The 22,533-nt window shown below is 36.5% G+C and overlaps 1 protein-coding gene across 9 annotated transcripts in view; it reads right to left on the reverse strand.

Annotated features, from left to right (window-relative positions):
- Nucleotides 1-21,805, reverse strand: part of Tcf4 (transcription factor 4) — a gene marked incomplete at its 5' end in the record, with an annotated part of 330,556 nt that extends 308,751 nt beyond the window's left edge. For all 9 annotated transcript variants that reach the window (XM_013510969.1, XM_013510970.1, XM_013510968.1 and 6 more), the window contains 1 exon segment: nucleotides 21,733-21,805. In XM_013510969.1, the coding sequence (XP_013366423.1) occupies nucleotides 21,733-21,805 (73 nt within the window).
- Nucleotides 21,806-22,533: the final 728 nt, after the last annotated feature.

Here is a 22,533-nt window from a genome sequence, read left to right on the forward strand (position 1 = left end):
TGCAAAATACTGAGTCTTCGTGCCATATGCGTTTTCCTATGGAAATAAGCCACATTTTTAAATCAGAGTCCCAAAGCATGCTCCAGTTCCCAAAGCGTTCAAATTCCCTGACTTTTACTCCCCAGCCGCGGCCAACATCTGAGCACAACACCCCCCGCCAGCTCTTATTCCTGCATCTCTACTCCTGGAGAACTACCTGTCATTTGCAAAGCTCACAAGAGCTCCTGTTTTTCTCTCTGTCCACACTGTGCTTCAGTGCTCCTCTCCAGGCAGATTCCCCATTCATAACTTCAAGGCCCAGCTGCCCAATCCCTGTGCAGGCCCCTCAGTGCACACCTTGACCCCAGTGATTCAGATTTCCTAGTGCCCTAGACACACGTGCCCCTCGAGAACTTATCAGATGACAGACCATATTTTATGTAGATGTTCACATTCCTCCGTGTAAGGTCCTTGAGATCAAGAATTATCTCTTTTAATCACCATTTTTACCTCAAGAATTTAACACAGTCCTTCACATATACTTAAGATTCAATAAACTTGCTACGATGTTATATAAATAATACTTTTGAAGATGCTCTGTGGCATAAATTTCTCTAAGAAACAATCTTAGACTTTGTCCATGATGACTTTCATACCTCACACTTATTTAAAACAATCTATTCCTTCTGCAATTCTTTCACATAGAGACTTTTCATAATTTCTCTTGTTTATAGCCTGTTTTCATTTTCAAAGAGTTTGTTCTGTTTATGAAATAATGCACACTATATGCAAGCTCACTGTAGTATATTCAACACATAAAAAATGAAACAGAAGCTGTGCCTACAAGAGGATGTCCCATTTTTTACTTCACTGAAAGTACAAGCTCACACGGGTACTCGTGCAAAAAGTTTGGAGAAGGGACCCATATCTTGTTGCCCCCACGTCTAAAACACATTTTTCATTCTAAGACATAGTTCTCTAATCTGAGGAGCTGCAAACTACAGACCCTTGGCCAAAAGCCTAATGTCTACGTGTGTAAATAAAGTGGTACTGGAACACAGTAACTAACCCTCACTGGTCGATTTGTTGCCTATACCTGCTTTCATGTTACGACAGCAGAAGGTAAGTCACTGTAACCAAGAATGTGTGGCCTACAAAGCCATTAATTGTCTAGCACTTTTCAAAGAAAGTTTGCTGACCTCTGCTCCAGTCCAGACCATTTCTGTTTCAGAAACAAGTACTCATTATTCCCTAGTTCTTTAGTGAAGTAGAATGATTTTTAAAAGTTTCCTTTATAGATATCTACAGAAATAAGAGATAAAATAGTTAAACCTATAATATAAGGGATTGAATATTAATAAGAGCTTTTTAAAAATTTAGCTTTATAAAATTAAAACATCAAAGTGTGTATTTGAGCCAGGTGTGGTGGCACACACCTGTAGTCCCAGTATTTGGGAGGCTGAGGCAGGAGGATCACCACAAGTTCAAGGCCAGCCTGAACTACAGTGTAACCTTGTCTCAAAAAAACATATATATTTGAGCTTTACCAATAACCAATTACTGTCCTCATTAAGACAGTGATTAGAGTAAGAGAGTTATACTGTCCTTAGTAAGGGAGTTACAAGCTATGTGTGGCCCTGGGGAAGCTCTGGATGGAGAAGTTCATTCCCCACCTACACAGAGCTCCGCGTATCGCGAGCAGTGCACCCTCTGGCCTTCTGTGTGTCCCCCTGCCGACTCTGATCTGCATGGACACCCTACCTTGTACACAGAAACCAACTCACCCAATCACGCTTTCTGTATTTTTTTACCTTCCTGACTTTGTCATAACGCAGTACTAATGGACTCAGACCTAGTTTATATTCTTCTCTATAAGAAATTGACTTTGAAGACAAAACTAAGCTTTCTCCAAAGAATAAAATATCTGTAAAATCCAAGCCAAACTGTGCGGTTGTATTTTTTCCTAAAACTTATTTAAACACAGATACAGATAAACACAAAAGTGACACAACTGCTAAAATTAAAAAAACAGAGTTTCTGCATTTTTCTCTTCTAGTTAATAAGAAGTACTCATCAACAATTCAATATTCCATTGTGTCACTTCACAGAGAGCTCATTTAATCACTCATTGTTTAATTTTTCTTATCTGTTAACTCAAGGAGACCTCAAAGGGATACTCAGAGCAATAAAGAGCTACTGAATGAAAAGCTGATCTGTAATAAATGTCAAAAATGCCCTGCCCTCCAGAGCCTGATGTACATATGACAGGAATTACTGTATGTAAGGAACTTGGTGAACTGCAGGCAGTATCAGGATTCACTAGGAGTTTTCCCAGAGAAAATAGAAAGCAGGCAGTCTGCAAAGAGCAGCCCTGCTAGGGCTCCAACTGAGGCTCTGTCTCTCGCTACCTGTGTAGCCTTGAACAAATCAGGGAATTATCTGAGTCTTGATTCCTCTTCAGTGACTTGGGGATAATCAGATTTCAAGGCTTAACACAGAAAATGACATAAGGGAGACTGTCCACAGTACTCAGTAGTTAGTTCTCCAGCTCCTGACGTGGGTAATGCACCTGATAATACACAAAGAGGACATGCACACGTAAAAGCTGCAAGATGATCAGACATTTTTAGGACATGGAAAGTCCATAAAATGAACAAAAAAGGAAAGTTTAGTGGTTTCCAATGACAACACTACGATTCTAAACTTAAAATGAACACAGTCGCACAGAACTATCATTCCTATTAATCAGTAGATTCTGTTTCAAATACATGTCTGTTTATTAAATTATTTATTAAATAAAGTCTGAATTTATTAAATCAAAACAAGTTTTCATTTAGATTAGATCAAATAATGCCTTTCCGAGAAAGTGTCATTCAGCTGGGCTCTGAGTAGTTAGGTGGGCAAAGAGGGAGGAGGCTTCCCTCTTCACACCATGTGCAAAGCCCAAACCAAGAGAAGGGCGCCCATGTCTATGACTAAATGTCCCATGCAGCAGACTACAGGCAGTAACAGAAGGGACACATGACGTCATGGAGGCACCTCCTGGACTTGTTACACTATACCATGATAAAACCCTGAAGTTGGAAGGCAACATGATCTGCTTAAATTAAAAGAAAAAATCACTCTGATTCCTTTAAAATATGGACTCTACAGAGAAAGCGTCAAAGTACAGAAGACTTCTAAAGTTGATCTGGCAAGAAATGATGGTGCTTTGATTTCAACTGGTAGAAGCAAAGGTGCAGCACAAAACACACAATTACTAGATGAGAGAAGGTAACAGGAAAGGACTGAGGTATCTAGATCCTGGTGAAATCAACGGCTGCACAGGAGTAGTACTGCTTCTAGGTGGAATCCTACGGGAAGTATGTGTTAATGGGCCAGGAGGGAATCAAATAAAATAGACATCTGGTTTTATAGACTTACACTGAAAGACATGGATGGCACTACAGTAATATATATTTGAACAGCTTGGAAACAGAGGACAGAACATAGGGGAAGTGTGTATGAGGTGAAAGTTGATGCACTGTCTAGTATGTCTGACATGAACTAAGTGTCTGGTAAGCACTATCTTAGTGAATTCTCCCAACAACCCTGTTACTACACAGAAAAACAAAGAAACCAGGTCACACCGCTAGTAACCAGAAGACAGCAAGTCAATCCGACTCTAGACTGAGGCAATGCACAGCAACTGCATCTCACCAGAAGAGGAAAAGAACGTTCAAGTAAAATCCCTGAAATTCTCAAATATCTGCAGTTCAGGCAGAAGAAGTGCCTGCAAAGCAGAGGTAGAAAGAATATGAGGAATGTGTCATGTGGAGAAGATGTACGCACAGAATTCTCATAAAACAAAAACAGGACAATTTTTCTAAAAAGTTGCTAAGAGAGATGCAAGTTGTCAGTAGCCACAACAAGTTCAGTTTCAGTGGAATAAGTGGGGACAGAGCCAAATTTAAAAGGGCTATGCAGTAAATCAGAATTCTGCTCTGGAACATATGACCAATTACATATTCTGAAGGCCTCTCACATCAGACCCAAGGTTCTAAATTTTTAAAAATCTACCAAAGTATGAATTCAAAATAGGAGGACATACTGAAGGCATCAAAAGTAAAACTTAAGCTTCCAGTAGTAAAGGGCAGGCACAAGATACAGGACTCTGCTCAGTGTGAAGCCAGTATCACCACTGCGGAAAGACTGGACCACATGAGACGGCCAACAGGGGGCTTCCAGATTAGCAAACGGACCTTGAAGCAAAAGTCAGTCTTCTCTGGTGGAAAGGATTCTCACCTTAGTTTCCCACATTTTCACAGATTTAATATCTAGCAAATACAAAGTCATAAGAAGTTCACGCACAAGGAAAAGAAACAAGTGAATTTTGTAAGAGAATAAAATAAGTCTATGGAGTAGATTCTGGAATTATTATAAAATATCTGTATAATTATCTATTACATTAAAAAATTAAAGATACAGTCAAAGAAAGGAATAAGAAATAATGCGTGGACAGTAGCAGGCAGAATTTATAAAGAACAAAATGGAATTTTACAAATAAAACCACAAGCACTGGAATAAGAAACATTTATAATCACATTAAACAAAAATGAAGAGAGAAGGAACAAATTAGAAGATAAAATTAAAGAAATCACATAGAATGTAGCAGATACAGGAGACAGAAAGTATGAGGGAGGAGTGATGATAAACAGGACAGAATAAAAAGTTTATCACATTTAAGTAGAGTCCTCAAACAAGACAATAGAACAAATGAGGGAAACAGAATATTTGAAAAGCTAAAAGATGATAATTTTTCTGAATTAGAGGATGGCATAAAATCGCAGATGCATAAAGAACAAAGTATACTAAGGTAAAATTAAGAAAAATCACACAGATACACTACAGTTAAATTCCTAGATACCAAAAGAAGTCAAGGGACAAGGCATCTCCCCTAGATGGGTAAGTACCAGGTTTCCATCTCACAAACCCTAGAGTTCAGTAGATAAGTAATCAGAGTAATGAAAGAAAACAAATGTCAATCTAAAATTGTGTGTCCTATAAAATTTTCTTTCAAGTATAAGAACATTCCAAGTAAACAAAAATGAGAGTTGACTTTCAACTCTCCTATACCAATAAAATGTCTAAAAGATGTACTTTACCAAATATTAAAATGATCCCATAAAGATCTGAGATCCAAGAAAAAGTGTTTAACAGAAAAAAGAGAAAAATGGTAAATCTAAATACTGCCTGAAAAATATGGATTAACTAATCTGTAGAAATAATTTTATTTCTTTTTTTCTTTTTTTTTTTGGAGGGGGGGGTTCCCCGGTACCGGGAACCGAACCCACGACCTTACGCTTGCCAGGCAGGCGCTTTTGCCGCTGAGCTAAACCCCCAGCCCCCTGTAGAAATAATTTTAAAGATCAAAACAAAAATACTTTCAAGTATAAAGGGAAGAGATGGGAAGAGTAATAGTCTATGATCCTAAAATTGTTTGAATCAGTATTATTACAAAAAATATGTAACTATCAACAATTTGATGCTATCTGATAGATCCAGCCCAGAAAGACAAAGTAACTGCAAACACAAATGCATGCAATAGTATGTCTAAAGTCAAAAAATTTATAAAATTACCACTATAGATTAATTAAACTCGATTTTCTCAATGACATATATGCACATTAAAAAACAATAGCAAAGATATAGATGATTTGAAAGAATAATTACCATGCTTGAATTTCTGCACATACATATATACACATATATTGCACATATCTGTATACACACATACAGATAATGCAATAATAAGAGAACACACATTTCCCAAGCACATAATGAAACACTTGCAAAAGCTAACAAAACTAATAATAAAGCAAATTTTGGTACATACCAAAGAACTGTTACCACATAGAAGAGTTCTCTGACAAACAAATGATAACAGAAATCCATAAACAAGGTAAATTACACATTTATTATAAAATTTCCAAGGTACCAGTAAGTATTCCAAGGGTCAAGGAAGAAACCATATTAAAAATTTTGCAATAGTTATAAATCTAAGATGATGAAAATGTTACAAATTAAAGCTTATGGAAAGAGCAACAGCATAACATACAGCATACAGGTCTACCTAAGCCTTATGTTCCCGCACATAAACAGACATGAAGACAAGTTAATGCATTAAGTGGTCAAGTTAAGTTAGGAAACAAACCAGGATATATCATGTATAGGTACAAATTCTCTATGATGAATGTAATCATGTATATCTAAATTGTACCAATAAAGTTAATGCAAAAAACTTTTAAAAGTTAGAAAAAAATTAGAACACACCAAAGTCAACAGAAATCAAGAAATAATAAAATAAATTAATGAAATAGAAAACAAACACATAATAAAAATAATCCATAGAGCCCAAAGTTTATTCTTTGAAAAGACATAAATGATAAAAATTTATATATTTAGCTGATTAAGGAAAAAGAAAAAAGATACAAATAAATATCAGGAATGAAAAGTAAAACAATTATACAGTCAGCAGAGATTAAAATGCTAGTAAGAGTCCACCAGGAACAACTTTATGGGAAAAGAGGGTTAAGAGTTTGAAAGGAGAAAGACCGGACTATCTTACCCACACAACAATCTACAGAGCAAACCTAAAGAAAACACATAGGTATTTTAAGAATTTATAGGAAAACTTAGCAACATGCCTAAATCTGAAAATCAATATAAAAACTCAGTTGAGTATATACACCAGCAACAATTTCAGTATTTAATTAAAAGAAAATACCATTAATAATAGAAACAGAAAAATAAAGTACCTAAATCATCAAAAGAAATATATAACCTCATGGAGAAAATGACAAAACTGTGGCTGGGGATACAGCTCAACAGCACGGTGCCTGCCTGGGAAGTGCAAGGTCCTGAGTTCCATTCCCCGTGTGAAAAAAAAAAAATGGCAAAAGTATAATTTCAAAATGATAAAAAGTTATTTTGAGATATCAAACACCAAAAAAAGAAGATACGTATGAGCAAAGATAATCACTATTAAAATATAATAATTCTCCACAAATCAATCTCAAGGTTCCATATAACTTCAATAAAAATGCCTAACCAGACTTATCAAAGAGCTTGACAAGCCCAATTTTAAATTCATTTGGAAGAATACAGGCCCTCAATCAGCCAAAAATCAAATAAATACATAAGAGACAGGAGAAAGGAGGAGGAAAGACTGCATCTATGAGGTATTAAAGACACTATGGGGCTGGGGATATAGCTCAGTGGCATAAGCACCTGCCTGTCAAGCACAAGGTCTTGAGTTCAATCCCGGGTACCGCAAAAAAAAAAAAAAAAAAAAGACACTATGAAACGTACTGTAATGTGCTGAGGTAAGGCTAGATAAACTGCCCAAGAAATTAAAAGACCCTCACAAGTAGGAAAAGTTAAGATTCTTGGACTTTTCTTTAACAGAAGTAGCACTGTGGATGAGGAGAGAAAGGACTGACTTTTCAGTAAATGACCGTGGAACAAATGGGTAGCTAGTTGTTTGATGGAAAAGTAAAATCAGAGCCCTCCAACCCACTCCACACAAAATCAATCCCAATCATATTGAAAACTTAAACATGAAAGGCAAACACATGAGATGAGAGCCTTTTCAGAAGAAACATGCAAGAGATCATCTACACAACCCCAGGGTAGAAAACGATTCTCCAAGCATGACACGAAGCATAAAACGATAAAGACAAAACTAACGACATGACAACATTAATTTAAAAGACCTTTGCTCATCACAATGTGTAATACAGTGGCTAAAAAGAGAATTTATAAAATAAAGTATTCACAGCACTCTGATAAAGGAGAGAGCAATCCCAAAATATTTCAACAACCATAAACTAAGAAAAAAACTAACAGAAAATGGGGGGTTGGGGCTTTCACAAAAGAAATCCACATAAATAATAATAAATATAAATATAAAGAACTGAACCTCCTTATCAAGGAAATGTAAGTGAAGACCACAATGATATATTTGAAATTTTATAGCTGCTAGATTGATACAAATGAAGAAACCTGATTAGCACCAAGTGTAGGCAAAGATAGGCATCAATAGTAATCTTCTATGCTGCAGGAAAGGTTGCTGATTCGTTAAAAACCTTGGAACACAATCTTGTCATGCTGAGCTTTCGCGTGATTCAAGAACTCGTCACTTCTACTTATGGGTATCAAATGAGAAGTACCTACCCTACAAAGTCTTACACATGTGTATCAACAGAGAAGTGGAAGGTGGTTCCCCGAAGAAAGGAATCTGTCCAGAGTTTTGTCGTCGTCGTTGTGAATATGCACAAATAAAGCTGTGAATCATGCACCAGCATTAAAAAGGAACTAATGCCACATGCATCAACATGGATAAATCTTAAAAAGATGTTAATTTGATAAAGCAAAGAGCACACAATACATTATGAAACCACTGATAATCTTGAGACAAAAGCAAGACCAAGTAATACCTTATTTAAGAACACCCAGACATGTCATAAAACCACTCAAAAAAGAAAGAAGAAGCCTGAAAGTGTTTACCTCTGGCAGAAAAGATGGAGAATGTGGACAGGTGGGAAAGCCCGAGAGAGGGCCAACAGCTGGTTTTGAAATCACTGTAGTTCCTATGCTGAGTGGTGGATTTAGGAGTGTGTATTCCATCATTAAGCTCCATACATTATTCTGTAGCTGTCAAATATTACACGGTAAACCATGTTTTGTAATACAGGTTGAGTGTACCTTACCAGAAATGTTTTGATCTTCAGATGTTTTTAGGACTCTACAGTATGTGCATTTACAGAGTATCTTGGGGATAGGATCCAAGTCTAAACATTAAATTTATTTATGCTTCATGTACACCTTACCAGCACAGCATGAAGGTAATTTTATACACTACTGTCAGTACACTTGAGCATTGACCTTGTCAGGTCACATCAGGTCATGTGGAATTTTTCACTTGGGGTTTCCGGCTGGCACTCAAAAAGTTTCATATTTTAAACCTTTTTTTATTTCAGATTTTTGGATTAAAAGTGCTCAAACAGTATCTGATTGGGGTTAACTTTAAAACAAAAAGTGTCTGGGTAGAAGGCATACAAAAGCCGCCTTAGGCTGGAAACACAACAGTCTTGCTATGAAGAAGGGCGAGAAACGGGGCTATGGCCAGAAAGAACGTGAATAAGAAGAGAGTTTTAGTTTTGTTATAGTTTTTTTGCTTCGATTATGAACTATCCCACGCATAAAAAAAAACACAGCTATCAACCCATCACCACTTCATCAGTCTTCACATTCTACCACGTTTGTTTTCTAAAAGAAAAAAACATGGTAGATCTCCTGAAGCTCTCTCTCTGCGTTCCTCTCCAAAGAAAAGTAGTTACACTTCATTTTGCTTTTAGCTAAGGCTGACTAAAGCGTGCCTGGATGCTGATAGGCTTCCCTGAGAGGCACAGACAGCCACTGCCCGCTCGCATCAGGACTGTGCTCCTTGCTCACCAGCTGCGGATCCAGGCTGCGAGGGGTTTTCCACTTGGCGCAGATGATGTGAGGCTTCTCTCCTCCCCTTTCAGCACTGTTTGGTGAGGAACACAAAGAGCTCTAGGCTCGTGGAGCTATATCTAATTCACTGACACAGACAGCAGGATCTGGCCCAGAACCACACCGTCACCCCGATGCTCTAACTAGCTGGCCTTTCCATCCCAAAGATGGAAAAGGAGAGAAAGGGCTGCATTTTATGTTCAACTTAAACACTTAATATATTTGAAACAGGCAAAATTCACCCTAATGAGAACAGACTACCAGCATGCTGGCTCAAGAGACAACCCTAAATAATAAAGAATAAGACAAATGAGGAAACGTGGGGAGGTGGTCATTAGAAAAGACTGGGACTTGGAAAAAAAAGCAGCAGCTTCGTTTTGTTACTGACCAAGAGTTAATAGATAATTTTCTCCGGTGGACTACCTAAGAAAAAATACAATCCAATAATAATGCTATGGTCTCAAAATATCACTTAAATCAAACCACCCTCCTCAAGTCCACCAACAAACATGCTCGGGAACATCTTGTGGTTCTGCCATCTGATACCTGACCCTGGAAGAGAATGAATTCAACAGATCTAACCAAAGCACCAGTGTTGTGTACTGGTCGTAACCCATGTGCTCTAAGAAGCCTACATGGTGCGTAATTACAGAAAGCCATTAAATAAGACCCACTTCTACCTCTGCAGCCAAAATCAATTTAACTTTTCTCAGGAAATAAAAAGGACGCCTATAGTGATGGCTAAAGTGGTACGTGGTGACTGCATGGTACACTTGCGTGTACTGAAAAGTTACAGGGATTTTCACAGAAAAGGAAGTGCCCTCTATGAACACTTCCCAGTGAGCTAAAGACACAGATTTCACCATGCACGCTGCGGAACTAGCACCCATCTCTCACCTGGACATCTGCAGAAGCCTTACCCTGGTGTGAGCCATCCATGGTGAGCTCCCTGGGGCCTGGGTTCCAGGCTGCTGCACACTGCTCCGGGCGCAAATCCCCATAACAGCATACAGCTGCAAAACTGCTAACACACAGCCTTGCAAGATCCAGCAGTCCCTACCCACCTCTCAGGCTCAGCTCCAACCCTGCCCTTCTCCTCCCCTACTACCACGCCCTGCTCTCTGCACAGAATCCATCACCCCAGGCTGCAGCCACCAGACCTCAGCCGGCCTCCAAGTAGCCTTACCGATTATTCAAACTTGGCCAGATCCCCTCTCTCAAACTCTCCTGTGCCACACACCTCTCAGATGTAGAACTTACTATTTCTCAGGGTGATTACACCACTGATTTCTCTCTCCCACATCAGACACCTAGAAACCTATCTGTCTTGTTCATCATTTCATTTCTAGCACCCAGCGGATGACCTCACACTTGATAGATGCTCAATAAATGCTCAATTTTAAAAGTATAAGGATAATTTTACTGTGTGTAAATTTAATGATAAATATTTAAAAGATTCACTTGGCAATTAGAAAGATAAGTATGTTTATCTAGTGGCCTAGAAGTAAAATAATACTATGTATGCAGCAAATTTTTAAGTTTCTGGTCAAAAAGATAAATGGAATCTAATTATCACTGTTGCCCATAGAATCTCTGACAGTAAATTTCGGTGTTACATTCATACAATAATAAATATCGAGGTCCTGTTTCCATACCATTCTGACCTATCCTCCTTGTAAGCTCATATAGGTAGGTACACACAGACACAGGCTCTTGGTTACTGTTTCTGCCGGAAAACTATAGCCTACATGTAATTATATTTGAAAAGTATCTTCTAAAGAAATATAATTGTTTCACATAACTTTTTTTTTCCAGTATTAGGACTGACCCAAGGGCCTTTGCAATGAGATGCATTACCATTCCTTCCCTTTCTTTCTTTCTGTCTGTCTGTCTCTCTCTCTCTCTCTTAAATTTTCAGCAGGGTTTTGCTAAGATGCTCAGGCTGGGCTGGAACTGGCAATCCTGCCTTAGCCCCTCCAATGTTGAGAATCCAGGCATGTGATCCATACCTGGCTTCATATCACTATTTTAAAAGCATTTTCTTACTGAATCATGGTAGAACTGCTATCCAACACAGAAATATCATGTTTCAATTGCAGTGTAGCAGTGGACTTTTTCATCTTTATATTTTTTTACTCAATGAATGGATAGGTGAATGAGCAAATGAGTAAATGAAAGCTAATCATTCTTAATAATTCTATCATTATTTCAGTAAAATATATTCACATGGGGGAAAAAGGTAACTTGATGCGGACTCCTTTTTTCAAAACTGCTGAACATTCTTTAAATGTTCAAGGCTTAAAGCACTACAGAGTATCTCTTACTTCATTTTACCAAAATTTGAAGGATTAAATTTAAAATTCCCTTGCAAGTAGAACACTGCAAATATACACGCAATATAAAAGAGAAACAGGGAGCTGGAGATGTAGCTCAGCGGCACAGCGCCTGCCTGGCAAGCACAAGGTCATGAGTTCGATTCCGGGTACAGGAAAAAACACAACAACAACAAAAAAGAGAGAGAGAGAGAAATAGCTCTACGTGGGCCAAAAAGAAAAATTAAAGAATAATAGAAAGTTAATAAAATCAGGAGAAAATTAGATGTCAAAAGAAAATTCATCTTGTGGTTAAAAGTAACTAAAGAATCACAGTGCCCATACGAGAAGAGAAAAGGTTCATAGCACTAGTTAATGGACTGATGCTCAAGGAAAAAAAAAAAAAATACAACAAAGAACAGTTATTCAGACAAGGATTCAAATTAGTAAGGGTCAGACTTTCTTTTCAAAATAGTAAAGTTGGGTGATACACAAAAGCATACCTCCACCCTTGAACTATTAGTACTATTTGATGACTGAAATGTTTTTGCTCTGAGTTTAAAGCTACAGGTTTACAAAATATTTCCACTTAATTTCCTTATTATTTAAAAAAATGAAGAAAGGGGTTGGAGAATACATAGGACCTCAACAGAAAAAAATTTTAAATGTGTCTAGAATATTCTTTTTTGGAATTATGCTATTTGAAAAATACTTCTACGCTATTGCAATTACTCAGTAATAAATTGCTTCTAAGCCATTATCAACCATTACTTGAATTTGTAACTGGAAATGCTAGAGTGAAATACTTGGGTATCACAAGGAGAAAGACACTTGCATCTCAAGTTATCAATACTTAGGGAGAGGGTGGTATACACACACAGAAAAGTGTTTTCCTATTTGTGTAGTAATTGTGATAAATGTAACTCAAGGTTCATCTGGCCAAGCCACAATATTTGTACATACATTATATATGTAATGGTCAAAATGAAATTATCTTTGACAGTTTTTGAAATACATCTCTAAATTATTACATTTTCTTGCTAGCTTTTGAGCAACAACCAAAAACTGTGGCACTGGTAATGGTGCCTGTAATGATGATAAAAAGTGTAATGATAAATTTGTTGTGACCTTTAAAATGATTTAAATATAATAGTTTTCATTCAGAAAAAAGTAGAAACCTCTCTTGAATTGTGCTGCTGAGTTGCAAACTATTTTTGTAGTTTTAAGAGGGAGGCTCTCAGGGTGTATTACTTTGTCAGTCTGAATGAGCTTTGTAGCAACAAACACTGCAAAAGAATTCAGATTCCCAGAATTTTTTGTTAAATAAAAATTTTCTCCAAAACAACTATCATTTTGGATCAAGACAATTTCCACTGCTGAATGACATAACAGGAAAAACTTAAACCTGGGAATGAAAAACTTCAATTTTGCTCTTAATGCAGCTATTAAAAACACGTACATATGGAGGAAACTGGATTAATATCTGTAACACCACCAAAGAAATTCCAAATCCAGAAAGAAATTATTGGCCACCAAGACAGGCATAATTGCCAGGAAATCATCACATCACGTGTGCCTAGGTAGTGCTCACCCCACTGCAGAGTGCTGGATTGTGCTATCCTTTCCTAGATAATCTCTTCGATTTACCCTTTGTGTTTTCTTCCCTCTTTGCCTAGTTTAGTGATCTGGATCCTAACTTCAGTCCCAATACTCACAGGTCAAAAGTCTACCCCTCTTTCCACTATCAATTTTCCCTTGCAAGAAGTAAGTTCTCATTTATTAAAATGCCCATAGTATAACTATGTCTTCTGAACAGTGTATAGAATTATATGTGATTCTCTATTCTTCCTTGGTGGAATAGATGCTCTCCAAGGGAAGACCTTCTCCCACAAAGCCCTCTATGTCCTACAGTTGCAAATACAAGGTGTGACCTTTGCATGTACTGCAAATGTATTAGATATACCATCAATGAGAATTGACAGGTAATTCTCCATAGATGCTTCCTTCATCTTTCCCTCACTTAGCAGTCCTCCAGCTACTTTGTAGTTAAGTCTTGGCTTGGGAAATTTGAGATTAAAAACCTTCCATTTGGATGCCTTGCATTTCAGCTAAGTACCGCAAAAGGGAATGTTTAAATGTATGGAAGATTAAAGACAGAAAGAACATTCAAAAAGTTATTCTGTAACGGGGCTTTGTTACCACCTTCTCCATTTTATTGAGAAAATAGTCTACTCTCAAGCGACTGAAAGTGTATATGCCAACCATCAGTCTAGTTTAACTATTTGAAGTTAAAAATGTCAGAGGGGGAAAAAAAGTTGGTAATGGAAACGCTGACAGGCCATGAAGTAAGAAACACAGGCAGGTGCCCCTGGGCGCAGGGTCATAATTCAATTAAGCTGCATTTTGACGTCATCTGTTACAGAAAAAAACCAAATGGTTTATGAACAGCACCAGAACCCCCAAGATTAAATTACAGCCCTGATATTTAATCATAAGTCTTACTTTGTTATTTTTAATAACACAATACATTTTAACAGTTATTCGTCAACTGCCTTGGCCAAATTAGAACTCGTGATGACAAGTGAGCCGATTACAATGTCCATCTCTCACAATCTCAATTTTTATTATTTTTTCAGAAATTGTAGATTATACAAGTTTTCCTCTTCTTAACAAACATACAGTTGGTACCAACGGATGGAATCCAAACCTTAATTAAAAGCAGCAGGGGCTCTTTGACCAGAGGGTTAGGACATGGGTATTTGTGTCCTATTATAGCTACAACCAACAGTATGATTTGGGGAAAGGACATTTCACCCTCCCAAACATTGGCTCCTTACCTAAAAAATATAATACCACATCTCTAAATACGCTCATAAATCTAAATTTCCATCATTTGCCTGAAAAACAAAAATGGTGTAATTCCTTTGGGATTCCCTGGGAATCTGAATATGAAATTTTATAGTAGAGAAGTTGATGAAATGATTCTGCTCAAAGAGGCCCCCCACTACATGATAATTTATAAGCTAAAGTTTTCAGAGGCAGTATCAGCATCAGCAAGTGAAATAGGTTTTTTAAAAACTAATGTACAAAATACTGCCACACGTGTGAGGGGTTGTTTGCAAAACAAATCAATACAGGCACATCCAACAATGGATTGCAGTTAATAAACTACATATAGTAATTACCACCAATGGCAGTCTAGAAAGTCATTCATTAAATGTTAATTGTCACACAAAAATACAAAAGAATCCATTTGAACAATCGTGTGGCTGCATCTTTAAATAAAATACTTTCTTACAGCCCTGAAATTCATCCACATAAACTGATTTTAAACACACCTGGGTGTTTGATATGCTGATTAACTGGGCCTTTATTTGTTTTTTGAAATGAAAGTAAACATGACAACCTTTTCAACACTTTTGCTATTCCTGAGAGTCTAATATAAATAAATATATGTATTTGTATATATACTTGTATACATAAATAACAAAGTGCTAACCAATCTTCTTGAAAGACTAAATTGCTACTTTCTTATGTCTCTCTCATAAGCATTCAGAGACATAGGTGTAAAGAATCCATGTAAATCCCATGTACCATACCTTACAGTCAGTCTAAGCAGACTACACAGTTAGAAAATGAATAATTCACATGTAGGCTGATAAATTTGTTGGCCAATTTTGAAAGTCTTACTCAGAGTAATAACAAGTCAGTAACAAAAATAACCCTTAAAATATCCTATAATGTGCTTTACCTCTGTAATTCTTAGCACTATCTAATTAACTTGGAAGAACACCTGGTCATAAAAATAGCTCATAAAATACAAAAATTAAGAAAGGGTAGATTTCTCTGCTCCTACCTTGCTTCCTTTTGGTGGTACATCTGTACAAGATCTGATTTAACCAATATGCATATAGATTATAAAGGTCTGGCCAAGAACAATTTGGTTCAAGACTTATAAACTGAAGAACATTTCAAAACACACCATGTTCCTTATTAGGCAACTCAAGATGTGTTATCTTGGCTTATGGGAACAGATCTAAATGGCATCGTAATACTAAACATTGAAAATCGCAGGCCTGAGGCCACCAGGACTCAACTCCATGCCTTGGACCAGGCTACAAACTTCGAATATAAAATGTAGTTTACCATTAGGAGTAAATGTTTGATCTGTAAAGCTTACAAAATTACTTTGTTTATCATAGCAGATGAAAGCAAAAAGGAATAATTTTAAGCTCAAAAGAAAACTGTTTATATGACAGTCTTTACTGCTCCATGATTCTAAGCATTTAAGACAGATTCGAGCAATTAACAGCATAAACTTTCATTACATAGTTCTATTATATATGTTTATGTGACTTCGCTGTTCATCTGTTATTTAAGTGATTTCCTCATTACAATAGTAGGGTAAAGATAATTTGCTGATGTTGTCAAAAATGTTAAGCATTTCATTCTCAATAGTTCTTGGATCTCCATGCTTGTTTAATGCATTTTATTTACTTAAGTCAATGTCAAAGAGAGCACTGCTTTTCCTTCTGAATTTAGAAAACTAACATTTTAAGCACATGTCTGCTAACAGACATATCAAAACTTTCAAGCCACTTATTTTAGTAATTCAGATTGAATTCAGGATTATTGTGCTTGAATAATCAGTTTCAAAGACCTAACAATGAACTGCATACATTTTTATACTTAGATAGGAGACCCTTATTTTAGATATTAATAGGTCAGACTTGGCTACTTCAACTTCAGATCTGATTACCCACACGGAAATAAATGAAAATTAAATATTTTATGGCATCCTTGCAGACTGTCAATGTAAAGTATAATAAAAGCATAAGAATTTTAAAAATATCTACTACATTTCCTTTTTAAAAATAATGATACCAGGCATGGTGGTGCACACCCACAACCCTAGCACTTGGCAGGCTGAGGCAGGAGGCTCACAGCAGGTTTGAGACCAGCCTGGGCTACACAGTCAGTTCAAGGCCAGATTGAACTACAGAGCAAGACATTTTCTTAAAAAAACAAACAAACACAAAATAAATCAATAAAAATTTAAAAAGAAATATGATAAAGATACACTAAGTCACGCTGATATCCATCATGTTAGAAAGGTATACTTATCTGGATTTTAAAGGCAGGATTATAGACAGCATTTCATGCCAAGCCTCAATATTATATTCTACAGCTACATACACATGAAAATAAAACTGTAAGGTAAGTACACAGGGTGTGTCTGTGTGTGTGTGTGTGTGTGTGTGTGTGTGTGTGTGAATGAAAAGGACTAAGGTCTGTGAGTTAGGCAGGCCTCAGTTTAGAACCTAATTTCATTACTGGCTGCCTTGAGAGCAACTTCTTTTAACATCTCTGATCTCAGTCTCCTCATCCATGAATTGGGCACGGTAATTCTTATACTGTATGGGATTCTTGAGAAGATTAAAAATAGAATAAATACACAGTGTAGAACACACCACCTGGCACATTAAAGCACTTTAATTTTGTCAGTGTCAGGCTATCTCATACTTTATCATTCTACCCAACATCTCACTACCAGGCACAGGGCAGGCTAAGTAAGAGAGAAGGATTGATAATCCAAATTTATGAAGAGGGGGGCTGGGGATTTAGCTCAGCCGCAAAGGGCCTGCCTGGCAAGCGCAAGGTCGTGAGTTCGGTTCCTGGTACCAGAGAAAAACCAAAAAAAAAAAAAAAAAAAAAAAAACAAATTTATGAAGAGGGCTCAAGCACATATAGAACCATTTACAGGCACAGATATCAGCACACAAATTCTAATACCTACTACTCAGCAAAATGAGAGAAAAATAGTGGTGAAACCAGTGTGATTTCCAATAAAGGACTGGTAGGCCCTCAAAGAATTAGCAAATCAAACTTATTTTCCTATAGTAACAAAGGCACCACTCAGAAGATCCCTAACTTGGGCTTCAGCTTTCTTTGGCTGTGCATTGAAGGCCCTGAGGACATTTCTAGAGGGTTTCTAGCCCTCAAATTCTTGATTCTAACATAATGGCCTTGATATCGCTGTACTTTTTCAAAAATCTGTTAAATGTCTCTGCCCTTTACAAAAACTTACATAACCATTATGAGCTGTATTACAACAGTAAAATTCTTTTAAAACACACACAGGGTACTGAGTAGCCACCCTTGGACAAGTAGGTGCCATTAAGGGGAGATCAGCCTTCACAGCATTACAGTGAATTCAAGCTGATGTAGAATTGAAAGTAAGTCAGAATGCTCATCACTTGAATCCTCTCCATCACACAAAACAGCACTGGGATTTTTTTTTTCCTCAATGAATTTACTCAATTGACAGGCCATATTGGTGTCATGCAGATAGAGGCTAACTAATCTATATGAACGCCAAGAAGTGTTTCCCGTCTTCCAAAAAAGACCCACAAGAGAGATGTGGTGTGTTTTACTGCTCTCCTCTTAATTGTGCAAACACCATTTGTTTGGCAATTTTTAACAACTGCGGAACACCTTGGTAAAACTAACCAGTTACAGGGAAAAAAAGCTCAACTTAAACTAAGGGAGGAAGACATAGGGCCCCTCACAGACTAACTGTAAATACATGTCACAGATGTGCCTAGAGCTGATCTAACAAGTTCTTTACTGTAATTTTACTGATCCAACTTTAAAACTATTTTTTAAAAAGACACCAACACCAACATGTTCATCTTTTGTTCACAAAAGACTCAAAAATAACCAAAAAAAAAAACGATCTATTTGTTATATGAGAAAATTAAGCCTCTACTCAGCAAAAATTATAGACCCTGAAGAAACTTTTTTTTTTTCATTTAGGAACTTTATCGTTCTGACTTTTTAATGAGAACAGTTTTCCAACCCAGGCATCTGGATGCTTTTAGTTAAAGATCAATGCTATAACGGATATTAAATCCCTTTGTATAAACTACCATATAGGTTATAACTATTTCTTAAAAATAATCCCAGAGCCCACCAGTTCTGTGTTAAGGTCATTGAAGCTCTGGACCATCATGGCTGAATTGTTTTACTGCTTTCTGCTGAACACCTGCAAACATCAAACAAAAACTGCTGGTCCTTTCCTGGGTTGACAAAAGCCTTTCATGTGAAAAATGCTCCCTGGGAATGTCAGGCTGTAGCTCAGGTTACATTCCATTCTTCCTAGCAGCTTCACCATTTCTTAAGGTGGTAGGAAAAACCATGTTTGTGAAATCAAAGATTAAAGAGAATATGGCCACACTCTATTTTCATTCTCACGTTGCAAATCACGATGAAGCATCATGTATTAATGGAATCAAAAGCTACTGAGGACTTTAAGCATGAAATATTACCATGCTTCACTTTGAAAAAATATAGCTGATTCTTCAAGTAGGAATAGTTTACTTATAGTTCAGATCTTCTTTTTTTTTTTTTTTCTGGGATCTAAGTTTCAAAGCAACCCATGAAAAGTGACATCTGAGTCCACTCAGGACAATGGATATTAACTAGATGTAACTTTAGAGAATGATTTCTCTACCCAAAGTTTCCAAGTTCTTTCTTCCAGTTAAAGGACAAAGCACACATTTCATGACTGCTTTAATCTGTTCTGCTTTAGAAGAGATTTATGTATTTTATTGAGTAGAAATACAAGCCATTCTCTTCACTAATAGCTCTAGGTTCTGATATGTCTTAATAGATAGGGAAAACTAACAATCCGATCTCTATCCTGTACATTATAGTCACCATCACTGCACTCACTGAATGAGCACCTTGCATCTTCAACCAAGCGGGCAAAAATAAAACAGCCACTACCCTTCTACCCCCTTATAAGTAAGCATCTGGTCCTGAAAACCACACTAGTGGTGCAGTGTAGAATAAAGTTTAACACCTTAAAAATAATCACTGCATATTCATTAGAATATCATAACATGGTCCAGTAAGGAATAAGTCCTTCTCTAGGTTTATTTATACATGGAGTTATATAGAGGTATACATACACATACATATTTGTCTTAAGAACTGTGTAAGTTTTGATATGATTACTTACCAAACTGTATTAATATATATTCAACTTAAGCATTCTACACTCTCTATAAACACTCAAACATGACAGCAAGGATTTTATTTAAATGTGAACACAGAAAATGGGCCAGATATACAGTTGTCTTTTTTTCAGTTTAATATATTTCATACTTTTAATTGCCCTTAATTTACGAAATCATATCTAAAGTAACACATTTAAATTATTCCAAATGTGTTCATTTTTACAATAGTGCAAATAAGTATTTTAATCTGACTTTGAAAGTAGTCTATCTCTGTGCCTGCCTGACTTCTATTTTCAGATTTAAACTGAATGCACATTTCTTAAGTAAAACATGAAGAAAATTACTATCAGAGACAGCTACTGTTTTGACAGGGTCTAACATGAAAAGCTAATTTGCCTATAAAAAACACTTGGACCTATCTTAACTTTAAACATTCACATTAATAATTCCTGTCATGAGAGTTATACAGACAATTCCACATAGAAATTGAAAAGATATAATACTAATAAAAGAACAACAAAAACTTAAGTTCCTAAAGGAAAACTACAACAGGGTCCAGGACAGTAAGGCACAAACACATAGTCAAGAGTATTTTTCATCAATATGGACCCCCAAAAGTGCCAAAGTATAATGACAGGAGGCATCTCATATTTTCTAAATCAAATTATTGAGAGAAAAATTCCTTAGACTAATAGGTACCAATAAAAGTAACTTACTTAGAAATGAGCAACTTTTAAAAGCCATCAACTTTATTAAAATATACCAATCATACAAATCGTTTAGGTAAACAGATTTCTTTTGTAGCTATAGCATCAGATGAGAATTAAAAGATGTGAAATTATATTGATAGTTGATAGACAATTCCAGTGGCATCTCACAGCTAAAAGATGTCAACAGTTACCAGTCTGACTTAAGAATAGTATCCTGCCTAATGTACTGCTTGTTATACAGCACTGGCAGAACTCCTAAAATACTACAGCTGTTTAACAGGCATAAATGGAGTAAGTCTTGCACCTAAAGGATAGCAGGCAAGGATGTATGACTCCTTATTTAAAATTAATTGAACAACATCAAACTAAAAATGTTTTAAATGAATATCATGTTTTCAGTCTTCACTTTTAATAAGAGACACTTAAATAGTCCTGTACTAAAAACTCTCCCTTAGATGCCAAATAATCATTGTGTACACACATTCCTTTGTGAACACCGCTAACGTCCTTTTTAAAACATCACCTAAAGATCTTTCATGTACAAATATTAAAGTCCTTTCAAATTTGCAGCTTTACATATAGCAAAAATCCACCACACAAGTAAATAAGGAAAAAGGAATAGCTAAAGCATTAAAAAGGATATATTAAACATAAATGAATTCATATTTAGCCTTTTAGATTAGCAAGAGACTATTCACAGCTTTGGTTTTCTATACAGCATTCATCTGCAAAATTAAGTGCTCATTTCTTTAAAAGAGCTAATTGTACACAGAAGCTAATAACTGATATTATTTACAAGGGATTCTCCCTTTTGATGAAAGTTAGATTTTTTTTCTCTGCATTTTCAAATAGGGAACATCAATTTATTTCCTATGTCAACACAGGTCTTATCTTCACATGTATGATTACAACTATGTTAGAAAATGACTCACATTAAGTAATGGAATTTTGAGACAGTTCTCAGTTTTAAAAAGACTACTTTTAATTGCAAAATATAACAATTTGTGTGAGTTACCCTCCTGATGGACACTGAGATAAGCATCTCATCCTAGCCTAAAATTCAATGACTTTTTCCTAACACTTCAAACAGAGACAAAAATACAGAATGAGCAAATAAATAGGTAAGAACATTTAACTTCACACTAAAAAAAAAAAAAAAAAAAATGTACATACTTGAGCCAGTAAAATGTCCACTCGCCAAAGAAGTTGGTCCATTTTTCCCACTGCTCACAGGAGGTGAAAACATCTAAAAGAAACAAAGAAATATTACAGTTGAAAAGAAGACACTTGTGCCTTCAGAGTTCATCAAAGATTTTTCATACTCTTACCACATAACTTAAGAGTTTATGCTAAGGGTTTATATAGTAAAATACATCACCATCCAACTTAAAACTAAAACAGGCACAGCACACACCCCCCCCCCATCACTACAGCTCTTTCTTTTTCCTCGGGTGCCTCAGATTGCCAAGCAATATTACTAGATTCTTCACAAATATAATCCCCACAGAGTTATCAAGATTCAGGTTGTAGGACAACAGCCTTTCTAGTGAACCCTACTTTGACAAAGGAGAAGAAAAAGTTGTTTGTGTTATATTGAAAACCTTGGCCATAAACGTGGCAACGTCCATTTCCATCCCGTTTGGATTTGCCTGTCATATGTGAACCCAAATAAAATAAAAGTGCCACCTGCGCTAAATTCTCATTTCGTCTCTAATATGAGAGCAACTGGAAGCAAGACTCTCTCTCTTTCTCTCTCTCTGTCTCTCTCACTCTCACTCTCTCTTTCACTCCCTCTCTCTCCAGCATTTATTTCGACCCTAATTGGTTTCCCTCTTTCCACGTATCTAGTGGATAATGCACACCTTCCTGAGTCAGAGCCTGCAAAAAGCAAAGGAACGAATGGAGAAAGTGCAGCAAGCAGAAAGGGGGCTGCAAAGCTGCCTACAGCTACATTTCCTGGCAAAACTTCCGAAA

This window comes from Chinchilla lanigera, unplaced genomic scaffold, assembly GCF_000276665.1.
Source record: "Chinchilla lanigera isolate Chin_1 unplaced genomic scaffold, ChiLan1.0 scaffold00001, whole genome shotgun sequence".
NCBI lineage: Eukaryota > Metazoa > Chordata > Mammalia > Rodentia > Chinchillidae > Chinchilla > Chinchilla lanigera.